The sequence below is a fragment of the Sinocyclocheilus grahami genome, unplaced genomic scaffold (genome assembly GCF_001515645.1).
Source record: "Sinocyclocheilus grahami isolate Dianchi unplaced genomic scaffold, SAMN03320097.WGS_v1.1 scaffold240.1, whole genome shotgun sequence".
Classification (NCBI taxonomy): Eukaryota; Metazoa; Chordata; class Actinopteri; order Cypriniformes; family Cyprinidae; genus Sinocyclocheilus; species Sinocyclocheilus grahami.
In genome coordinates this window covers 363034-376018 of record NW_015505419.1, presented here as the reverse complement: position 1 = coordinate 376018, position 12985 = coordinate 363034, and the positions used below count along the sequence as shown (strand labels likewise).

The 12985-nt window shown below is 35.7% G+C and overlaps 1 protein-coding gene across 1 annotated transcript in view; it reads left to right on the top strand.

Moving 5' to 3' along the window:
- Positions 1–12985, top strand: part of stim2b (stromal interaction molecule 2b) — a 62943-nt gene that overhangs the window by 22056 nt on the left and 27902 nt on the right. The window contains exon 2 of the mRNA XM_016289060.1: positions 11426–11556. Coding sequence (XP_016144546.1) covers positions 11426–11556 — 131 coding nt within the window. The remainder of the gene's footprint in view (positions 1–11425; positions 11557–12985) is intronic.

Below are 12985 nucleotides of genomic sequence, written 5' to 3'. Positions count from 1 at the left end.
GGCACTGTACACACCACGGCGCTCACTCAGCGCTGTCAGCTTCACAGTCAATAACTCATAACAAACAGAACGCAACTTGTTTCCGTGTTTCTACACCCGTCTCCGCGGGTCGCTCGCGTACCCAGTCTGTCTCTCCTCATCCTGTTCCAGGTGGCCCCTTTTATCCGGTCTCTCCACACCAATTACTGAAACAAGACACAGGTGTTTATCATTTGCACTTGACCCACTTACGCACCGCTCGTCTCCTGCCTCTCTCTCCCGATGCAGATCTCGCTGAACCACGCCCCTCCTGCCACAATTATATTTCACACACTTAAAGCTTTCTTAGTTTCCATATGTAATAGGATTAGTCCGACAAATCGTTCGGTTTGTAATGCGTACCGAACCGAAAGCCTCGTACCGAACGGTTCAATACAAATACGTGTATAGTTACACCCCTAATAAAGATGTACTTAAGTCCTACTCAAGTGGGTATTTCATTGTAAATAGCATGCAATTAGGTGTCTAAAACATTACATTCACATTCTCAAGCATACTATTATCAAAAGACAACTGATCCCAGTCTAAACTCGGATGCTAGAACTAGACGTCATAATCTAGACCGTCTATCTGATCATTCTTTCCGATTAGACCTAATGGAATACAGTCACACTCGTCTGCTCAGATGGAACACTAGATGCCATTCATTCCTTTGGTTACTCAGTCACAGTTTGGGAATATCCGGCATGTCTGCTTCCTGTCGTCAGATTATGACCTAGACACAATTCTCACTTGGGGTAATTAATTGAACCCCTCAGGTCTAATACACGCTGACAAAAACACATGCTTCTGTTATGCTATAGAGCTCCAGGCCACAATGATTCAATTGAAAATAAGGTAGTTGGTCCCACTTTATATTAGGTGGCCTTGACTACTATGTACTTACATCAAAAAACAAGTACAATGTACTTATTGTGTTCTTATTGTATTGCAAAACACTTTTGCTGCTATTAAGGTGGGATACGGATAAGGTTAGAGAGAGACAGATTTGGTGGTATGGGTAGGTTTAAGCGTGGGTTAAGGTGTAATGGATGGGTCAAAAGTGTAATTATAAATGTAATTACACAAATTAATTACTGATGTAATTATGCAGATATATATTTTTAAAAATATAATGTAAAACATGTATGTACACAATAAGTGCATTGTACCAAATTATTCATTTAAATGTAAGTACATAGTAGTTAAGACTACCTGATATAAAGTGGTACCAGGTAGTTTGTGTGCAACCAAGAATACGTTTATATGCTTCTCTTTACAGTTAATGTTAAAAATGTGTGTGGTTAGCCATGCAAAACACACCACCATGGTACTAGGCTGTTGTGGATTGGCTGTGTGGTAAGACGTTTTTTTAGTGCATTGCTATGCATTTATTGGGTTTATCTGGGTGTTTATGTGGTTACTTTACACACTTAAAAATAAAGGTTCTTCATTGGCAGATGCCAAGAGTCTTTCTCAGACAACACTGGAGAGTAGCTGTCTGTATGGAAAACTGGCTGGTGTTCATGCTGATAGCTTGCCGTGGCGTTAAAGGAGTAGTTCACCAAAAATGAAAATTTGCTGAAAATTTACTCACTCTCATGCCATCCAAGAATCCAAGATGAATTTGTTTGAACGGATTTGGAAAAATGTAGCATTGTATCATTTGCTCGCTAAAAAGATCCTCTACAGTGAATGTGTGCCATCAGAATGAGAGTTCAAACATCGAATGAAAATCACAGTAGTACACAAACAATTGATATGACTCCAGTCACAAACAAATCCATTGTTAAGACTTTGCTTTCTCCAGTGGAAGAAGTAAACTCGTCTGAATCAGGAGACAAAATATGCATAGATCAAGTATAGTTTACAAGCAAAAACAGTGTTTTGAGGTAAAAGGACTAAACGGGATGGGATTTTTCACTGGAGAAAGCATTATTATTAGATTTTCCCTGTTGAAAAAACAGCATATGCTGGTTAGGTATGTTTTGAAGCATGACAGCAGGTCATGAGCTGGTTATGTCCTGGTCCTAAGCAACTAACTCCTACTCAGGACCAGCTCATAACCAGCTCAAACCCAACGTGATCTCATGATAATTCGTATGTATTTTACGTAAAATGTGATTCTATAAAACGTACATTTACTTACGTTTTTACAGGCACTAAAATGTACAATACTTACGTATTTTCAGCCTCTAAATGTACAAAACTGACGTATTTTCAGCATTTTAACGTACAAAACTGACGTATTGACGACACCTAAAAATGAATCCTTATGAATATTGAAATCGCGGCATTAATTTTATTAGTTTTCAGATGCCATGCTTCAAAAAATGCCTAACCAGCATATGCTGTTATTTTTTAAACCGGTTTGGACTCATATGTTGGTTTAAAGTTAAAATGCCTTCATAAATGGTTTGTTTCTTACAAACATGCAGCTTTTCACTTTATAAGACATTCTGACAGCACCCGTTTAATGCAGAGGATCCATTGGTGAGCAATGCAATGCCAAATTTCTCCAAATCTGTTCCGATGAAGAAACAAACCCATCTAGACCTTGGAATGCCTGGGAATGAGTACATTTTCATTTTTGGGTGAACTAATCCTTTAAATTCTTGAAGAGACATGAGAGAACATACAGACAGGGACTTTTTACACATTCATGCCTATGCTTTTATGTCCAAAACCACTGACTTGTTCGTTCACTCACTCACTCATGTATTTATTTATGTATTTATGCTGTTCTGACTACAAAAAAACTAAACTGATTCAAGCCGTATGCTGTGTTATGCTGTTGACCACACACACACTTGAGAATAGAGGCAGATTCATATGAATGACATGTATTATGAAAGCTTAAAGTAGTGCTGTTCATGGGTGAGGAGATGAAGGGATATGTCGGATGAAAGGAATAGCAGCAGCCTCTCGTTTCAGGGACTTTCCCTCTTCTTCAGGGTCAGAGAGAGTGAGGCAGAGTCTGTTACTCTGCAGGTCTTACATCTTCACTTTGCAAAGAAACCCAAAACAGACTGACACAGTGTCTTTAGAAAGGGGTGTGTTTTATGAAGAAAAAAAGCTGTCACTTCTGTCACTAGAAAAACAACCAACTCGAAAACCATTGAAAGCAGTAGTGAAAAATGAATGTCACATCGGCACACTCAGTTTTTTTTATCTCTAACTTCAACGAGGGCCTCTCAACACTTTGTCTACAGTAGGCAATATGACATAGATCACTTTCTCTGTTAACAGACCAAGTAATCCTCAAAATGCTTTTACACCTACACCTAGTGTAATACCAGCTTATAATGAACCATGTTTTTCTCTTATCACAGCTTCACAGCAAGTATCAATACTATATATACAATGTATATATAGTAAATACGTACAATACAGATTTTTACGGTTTATTTACTTTTAATTATTTTTTCTGTTCCTTTTTTCTTTTTTTGACATTTATATAAAATTCGAATAAATGCTGTTCTTTTGTAGCAACTTTATATTCATCAGAGAATCCAGAAAAAATTATGTTGGCCACAAAATATTAAGCGGCACAATTGTTTTCAACATTAATAAGATGTAGATGTAATAATAAAGTTTCTTGAGCACTGAATCAACATATTAGACTGATGTCTGAAGGATCATGTGACACAGAAGACTTATGTAATGGGTGCTGAAAATTCAGCTTTGCCATCACAGGAATACATTTCAAATTAAAAACTCCACATTTTTGAATGGTAGTGTATATACTCATATGTGACCCTTGACCACAAAACCCGTCATAAGTAGCTGGGGTATATTTGTAGCAATAGCCAAAAATGCATTGTATGCATCAAAATGATCAAAAAATGTTTTATGCCAAAAATCATTAGGATATTAAGTAAAGATCATGTTCCATGAAGATATTTTGTAAATTCCCTACCATAAATATATAAAAACTTAATTTTTGATAAGTAATTTGCATTGGTAAGGACTTAATTTGGACAGCTTTAAATGCGCATTTCTTAATATTTAGATTTTTTGCACCCTCAGATTCCAGATTTTCAAATAGTTGTATCTCAGCCAAATATTTCCATACATCAATGGAAAGCTTATTTAGTCAGCTTTCAGATAATGTATAAATCTCAAATTCGAAAAATTGACCCTTAAAGGCACAATATGTAAGTTTTCGCCACTAGAGGTCACATTTTCAAAACAATAACAAAGGCGAGGCTTGATGACGCTATGAAGGAGGATGTTAACGGATGAGGTAATAATAATTTTTTTTTTATTAATTGCACGTTGCACAGTTATTCAAACAGAGAATAAATTACACCGAGAATGCGAGCAAAGAACATTTATATTGTGTAAGAACATTATGACTGACTTAAGTCTAGCGCGAGTTTAAGCACTCTCAAAAAACTCTCCTTATAATCAGTAAAGCTGTCTGTACACGGTTTTATGAATGAATCTCTTACATCATATGTACATCCGCACTTTGTCATCTATAATGAGAGAATTCGTGTGAGAGCTTAATTCAGTCAGCGAAGCATGCAGTGAACAAAAAACTCATCTGAACGCCTCTGATTGGCCATTGCATTCATAAGCTCAACACACTCGTGTGTGATTGGTTATAATGCGCAACACTTTACAAATGCGTAAAATATCATGGTGCAACATTGAGCAGATCTAAATTTAATGCTAGTCAACACTTTTCATTTCATTTTATTTGCGACAGCCGTAATGTATTCAGTTTAACGTTAACTGAACAGCAGCATTTGACTTGCCATAGTTTCTACAAGCGTAAACTGAGGATATGCGGATATTACGTCATTGATGGGCGACAATGACCAGAGACGAGTCATTATTTAAAATTGGAATTTCTCTGGATTTTCAAATCCTTGGGAACTTTTGGTATAACATAAATGCACAACTGCATATATCACACTGTGCAAGTAGTTTTTGGATATTTTATTATGAAAATCTTACATATTGTGCCTTTAAGACTGGTTTTGCGCTCAGTGAGAAATAGTAAATCAAGTCACCTTTTTTTGGGAGATTTTACTTTGCATTTTGGGTGAAGTGGGCTGAAGTGCTAGATGAGTCAGCGTATGCTTTGAGGTTAGTTGTAATCCAGCTCTGCAGGCTCCCCAAAAACAGGTGTGTTCTCAAGGGCCACTTATCCGGCTTCACAAACTGCTAGAGTTACACATTCTGTAGCTGTGTAATGTGCTGCGCTTCCGCTTTAACTCTGTTCGGCTAATTGATTGTGGATAGACTGAAGGCCTAATTATTCCAGTGGCGCCTCGGATGTGGTCAAAGGTTAAATCCATCGTACTCTGATGTCAGCTCTGTGGACAGTGAGCGAGGTGTGTGCGGTCATAACATGCTGTACATGCTATAGTGGAGTTTTATCAGTTAATTTGATCTACTGCAAATACACTTGTGTCCATATAAGATGTCTGTCATTCAGTTTTTCCCATGTAGACACGGCACTGCCATATTCTCACTGAAATATAACCAGCTGCTTACAATGCTGTTGCACCATCTTTACCTTCTCAATCTCATCAAAGTTTGAGGGATACTTTCCATCAGACCACTGATGAAGTCATTGGATGAGTGGCAAAACTTCTTCAACAACTGGAAAATAAAGCCCAGATGCTCTTGGGGGAAATTTGTTCAGAAATTCCTGGATGTATGCCTTTTGTAAAGCTGAAATGGAAATTTGAAAAAGGAGTAAAACTGTGGAGATTTTTAAAGGTCTGGTTATGCCAGTGTAATAGAGCTATACCACACTGCTCTAGTACTATTGTTGATCATATTTGATGATGTCTTTCCCTGCTTAACTGCTAAAAGTCATGTTTGTGGTGGTGGCATTCTAGAGAACCTGTAGGAGAGGTTGCAGGAAGTGGTTCCAAACAAACAGGAACTCGCAGTTCTTAAACATGAAGTTGAGAGGGTTGCCTACTTACAATATTCATGATGACGCTGTTTTGAGAAGTCAGATTAATAAAAAAACTGTTTGACAAGAGCTGTCTCTCTTATGATATTTGCTGAAGAAATATAGTGCCAATGTCAACGGAAATGCAAATATCACAATAACCAAATGCTTTCATTGTAAACAAATGTTAACAAGGCATGCGTTTTTATATTTAGACTACTGTTCACAGTGTGTATGTTTTGGCAGTGATCTACAGTAGGCCTATTGCTTGTTTGCCCTATTTCATTTCAGTATGAGACCACCAGACACACTATATTCACTGTTCTCAATGTACAGGTTTCCTCTAATGTATGCAAACACAAATGACACCTAAACCAGCGGCTCACCCATTGTAACACAATTTTTAGACGATTACTTGTTGTGCCACTCTAATATTTTAAATGTTTATAGGACTAAATCTTACAACCATTGATCTTGCGTTGCTTCTCTTTCTTTTTGTTTCTTTCTTTCTTTCTTTAAAATGTAATATTGTTGTCACAGATTGTGGTTTTTTAAATGTCACTGCATTAACTTTATGTAGCTAGCTGTATATGAATAATCTTGAAATCATCAGTTAGAACAGGTTGGAAATTCAACTTGGAATTGAATAAACACCCTGTAATGTTTTACATCATATGTTGTCATTTGAGTTGTCATTGATTTCCAGCTGTTGTTGTAAATATTGTTGTTGCAAATACTGTTGTTTTTTGGTAATATGATAATAGTGTTATAAATGTACATATATATATATAAACCAAACAAGATTTATGATGCTGATGACCGTTGAAATGCATCATCACAATCTGTAAAAAAAAAAGGGTCCATTGAGAGTTGCCTGGCCTTAGTCGACTTGCTGTGACCCCTTCGACTTTTTGACTGTCAGTTAGTCAACAGCATGTGCGACTATTATCTCTACACATCGTCTGCAAACACAAACGGATGATGTGTGGTTCTTCTCCCTCTCATGATTGCACACTGCTCTCTTTTCTTCTCCTAGCGCAAAAACTGATCTTCAGTGTTGCTTATACAATCATAGATAAGTATCTGCTCTAATTAAGACTCGGTCTCCCTCTGCGTTGGTGGTTAGTCACTCATGTCTTGAGATCCGCACATTCCTTCTGTAATGGCACACAAGCTCTGTCTCCTTTTCTGGAAGTCTGAACTTGTGGATTGTGAGCTTTGACAGATTTTGAAAAAAAAAAAAAAAGTTGTATTTTTTTAACACGCACTTATGCAATATCATAAGCAGAGGATTATAGATGCCATGTCCATGGAGGAATAATATGCCTTTTTATGGAGGTTCAGAAAGACTGGTGAAGGGCCGTTTTCACCCCCACATATACAGAATTTTTCCTTTTTGTTTTTGTCACTGTTGTTATGATTTGGTCATCTTGCTAATTTGAAACAGGAAGCTTGGAAATTCAGAAAAACTAAATCAGGCCAAGATGTGTGAGCATAACAGGAAATTTGAAAGTTGATAATCGATTCATTAAATAAATGTAAAAATAACAAATAAATAAATATGTCATGTGATCATTTACCAACAACAGAGGACTGGGAACACGAAAATGTGTTATTACGAATTTTAAACAAATATTAACATCAAATCTGGGGTAAAGTAATGTGGTTTGACTGACAAAAAAGTTTATACCATCAGGATAAGCATATGTGTTTAAATTACTCCTGAATTCATAAACCCATGGGTCATTTTTTATTGCTTTTGAAATTTTGAAGTATGATGAATTCACAGCATTATTGCATTGATTGTATTCATTTTTTGTTTCATTATTTTTTTTGCATCTTGTATTATTTTGTCTTTTGTATTATTATTTGTATCTTGTGAGGCTGATGTGATGATTTACCTTTACAGTAAATTTAAAGTAATAAAGCTGAAAAAACATCACAGTTGTTTTAGTTGAAAATTAATATCGTATTACACAAATTTGACCCATGTTGAGATACTGGTAGCATGACTAAGCAAGGGCGGTCCAAAACTAATAGAGGTCCCTGATCCAGAACTGGTACTATTCCCGTCCCATGACAGCATCTTGGGGCAAAACTGGTAAAGACGAATGAGCCATTACACTTTCTCTCAGAGTCTCTCTCTTTCTTTGAGGAAATGTTTGTCTTTCAGTATACATCACCTTGCTGCATTTCATTGCATTTCTAATTTGACTGGACTTCTAATCTTACCTCTCTAGAGAGGCCCAGTCTAGGAGACTGTCTCACAGTAGCCTCTTGGCCCACACATTCATAAACTCTTGACAGCTCATATCTCTCTTTGTTTTTCTCTGTTTTCTCTCCTGCGATGAATGAACACATACTTACATAAACACTGTTCCTATCCCGACATCCTTCCACTGAAGCCGATGTGTGTGTTGAGAGTGTTTGAGCAGTGTGCCTACTAGGGCTGGGCGATATAGCTAAAAAATATATCAACGATATATGTTTCATATCGCTCGGTATCGATAATTATTGACATTTTTTATAACCTTTTTTAAAACACTTAAATATATATTAACATATATAAAACAAATATAATTTTGTAAACTGCATACACCGTTATGAACAAAACAGCATCATGTGTTTATGCATTGCTTAGCCTAATACAAAGAGCCAAATCGCCGATCACACAGATTGCATATAAAAAATAAACCTTCACAAATTCGCGTCGCGTTTTCTAAACGTTAAAACTGTTTTAACTTTGCATGACTTTCTTTGCATCTCTTGCATGAGACGCGAGTGCAGCAGTTATATTTGTCCGTCTAAAAATGTGCTGAATATGCATTCTGTGGGAATGGCTTGGTTTTGGTTTTCACCTAATCAAGATCTTCTACGCACCGAGCTACTATATTTCTCTAATATTTTGAACGAATAACACCGCAGCGGCGCGTCTCGTGGGCTAGACTAACAAAACATTAAAATGCAACGTCACTTACCTCATCATCACCGCATCTTGCACACCACTGATGACTGATTGTACCATTTTTGCATTCAAATGCAAATGTTTATTTTAAATTCGACTAATATTAATGTTTTTATTCACAATCTCCTCATCACAGGCAGGCACAGCACTCAATTCAGCATGTGTTTGTGTGAGCTGTCTGCATCACTCATAGTACGTGCCTATATCGTGCACTATATCGAACATTTTTTATATCGTTATCAATATCGATACCGTTTTATCGCCCAGGCCTAGTGCCTACTCCTGTCCGAGCGAGACATCCATTTGTAATCCAAGTGTCCCAAGCACATATCGTATCTCTCACAGTATGCATTTACTTCACACGCCGCTTCTCTCTTGCAATTCTGTAATTACCAGTTAGATTAAAGGGGCCACACATCTTTGAGAAAAGGTATTATTTTAGTGGGTGAATAAAGTACAAATATTACATTTGAAGGTGTTCAAATTTCTATGCAATTTTTTTCTGAGAGTGTATCGGCATGCTTATTATTTATTTAGTAGTTTGAATAAATAATGTATTATTTTATTAAATTACAGTACACAATTATACAATATTAATAATAATTAATAATAATAAATACAGTATCCTGAAAAAGAGACGTTTCTTTTTCATTTTTTATGCTATATTTATTTATGTAAGATTTGATGTTAATATTTGTTTAAAATTCGTAATAACACATTTGCGTGTTCCCAGTCCAATCAATTATCAACTTTCAAATTTCCTGTTATGCTCACACATCTTGGCCTGATTTAGTTTTTCTGAATTTCCAAGTTTCCTGTTTCAAATTAGCAAGATGACCAAATCATAACAACAGTGACAAAAACAAAAAGGAAAAATTCTCGTTCTTGGATGTGGCATTTATATACTAACCTTTTTTTTTTTTTTTGGGTGACTTTTCAGATAGAACTGCAACTGATTTCCTTCACCATTAAAAATATCCTGAAAAATAATTGATCAGAGGGGATGTGTGGCTTGTCATTCGTATAGCTCGAGTTAAAAGTGGCTTTTGAAGATTGTTTGAGAGTTACTTTTCCCTTTATTTCATGGAATGAATGTTTTAGCAAGTGGCGGTTCATCTTTTATCGGTAACTCGTGTCTTCATTTAAGGAGTTTGTGTATGTGTGTGTGTATTTCTCATGGAGGCCCATACTGTTCTTTGTCATTTAGATAAACCACTTCCTGACAACTGGAAACAAAAATCTATTTATAACTTTGCGTGTCCTAATTTTACACTCACTCATTTTGTTCTCCAGAACTATTTTTGCTACTTGGTTGTGTTTATTCTCCCCCTCACCGTGTCACTTCCTGCCACATGCTGTATGTGCTAGGGGAGCTTTGTAGTAAGTTTACTAATGTCACCTGAATGAAAAGTGACCTGCACATCATCAGCAGTCTTTTTGTTTTCTTTGCTGATCTGAATACGCTGTTAAAAGTGTTCTGTTTTTATTCCTTTTAATGATGCATACAGTGGACTACGAAAGTATGAGACTACTAGTGGAAATGCTTCTGTTTAGGTTTTTGCCACTTTTTTTTTTTTTATTTAATACAATTTATCATTTCATATGATCAGCATACAATTTTACTGAAGAGTTGACACAAATTTCAAAATGCCTTTTGTGACAGATGCATTAACTTTGTGTGCGTGAAACCTGATGGCCATGAAAATTAGTAATCATTTAATCAAAGCAGTCCAAATTTTGATTGATATTAATTGGAATGCAGGATAAAACAACAACAACAACAACAGAACATGATTTTTGAATGATCTGAGTTATGTTTTTTCTTTTTTTTTGCAAATGAACTCTTCATATGTAGTTTAGTCATACTTAAAGGGATAAATCACTCAAAAATGAAAATATTTTTTTTTTCTTGCCTAACATCACACTCTTCTCATATAGTATACATTTGTCTTTATGCAAGCAGATACAGCTGCCTTAATATTTTAAGGAGAGCATATATGTGGGGCTATTTTTGTGTAATGTGTCTGTCTCTGGGAAAATGTTTCTGGGCTCCTCAGTGTTGTGTGATGTTTCATCCAATCATTGCTCTTTTCCAGTAATAGTTTTGTTAAAACTGGATTGATTCTTCTTTCCTCACACGTCTTCTCTTAAATAAGAGCAAGGATGTGATCCAAACGAATACCAGCACCATTTGCCATATCAACAGCCTGCAACCTAATAAGCGTGTCAAGACCAGTGAAAGCACACCACCGTAAACAGAGCCCTACAGATGCCCAGACATGCACATGCTCTCACGTACAGACCGTTAGACAGGATAAAAACTTGATGAGTAATATTATTATTTATAAATCAACAATAGAAAGTCTTGTTGACAGGCATTTAAGACCTGAAAATTGCCATAAATAATAATTATCATCAGTTGTCTGTCTGGATATGCAATAAACTTGCATTGAACTACATAGAAAAGCAGAAGTTTAAAGCTGAGTTTAGCTGGACAAAGGGTAATTGTGTGTCTCTCCTTGCAGACCCGTGTTTGACAGTCATCCCTCCATGTATGAATGAAGCCGACCGCTTCAGTTTAGAGGCACTTCGGCACATTCACAAGCAGCTAGATGACGACAACGATGGAGGAATTGAAGTGAATGAGAGTGTAGAGGTGAGCATATGTTTTTTAGACCTTAAAAACGGCTTTTCCTTAATACTTGCATTTTATTTAATATAATAAAACGTGTTGGAGTGTGTGGACATGTTTCTGTATGTGTGCATGCATTTTGTGAGGGGGTCGGGGGGCTTAAAAACAGGTCAGCAAAGCTTAGACCTACCAGGGACCTCAAAGGGCAAAGTTGACATTGGTTCTTGCCTGCAAGAAGAGACTATTGACATATGAGCACTTCTCCCATAGGGCTACTACATTACTATGTGTGTGTGCTTTGCTGTGTACGTGATGAAAAATCCATGCATATTCATATAGGATTTGTATATAATTTGTTTTAAATATGTTAATGGCTTTTCGCATGGTATAATAGGCATGTTATCATGTCACTTCAATATGCATGGCTTCCTGAATGTGATCTATGCATGCAACACATTCTGTGCCAGTTAAATATAATCTTGTCTGTGTCATGATTTACGTGACTCTGAATGCTAATTGCCATTTTGTCTCACAGAAGGTGTTTAGATTTATTATGTTTTAACAAAACAAATTATTTTTTAAATAAAATGAATCTACAGCCATATGAATATTTATGTGGAATTACAATATTATTTATTTATTATTAACTTGCGCTTTGGAAAAGCACTTTATGAATAAAATGTATTCTTATTTTTCTTATTATGACAGTTTATCATAAGGTTATTTTCATTTATATTGTCATGAACAATGAGCAATGAGCATTTTTACTAATTTATTAATCCTAAATTAACTTAATTATTCATAAAATTAATAGTTAATTTAATTTTTGTTCATGCCACATTGTTAATTTAATGTAAGCTATAAATGTTAAAAATGAATTAGTATATATATATATATATATATATATATATATATATATATATATATATATATATGTGTGTAGGGCTGGACAATAATTCAATAATTCAATATATCGCGATATAATGTTTTTCAATAACGGTGATATGATTTTTAAACACATTTCCGATATTTCGATATACATTACCAGTGTTTCCCATACATTGATTTATTTGTGACTTCGTTGAATAAACATGAGCACTGCATGTTTCAAAATTTTTATATTTTATATTTTATATTTTATTAAGTTTTATATGAATGTATCTTTGAAGGCAACCAACCGACTGTCTTCAGAATAGTTTAGATGGCATTTTTATCTGATAAAGTACCGTTCATTTTTACAGCCATTACTGGAGAAACCGTTATTTCCACCGCTCTCACAGCGCCTCCTGCTGGCAGACAAGCAGTTTGCATTTTCAATAATAAACCCATTTCCAGCAACATGCTTTTGTTATTGCTCTATTTTTTTGTTTTCTAAAGCAACTCGGAGCATGTTTCATACTCGTTATCCTGGTTAATGCACGTTTCAATCTATAAGAATAATCAGCCTACACTA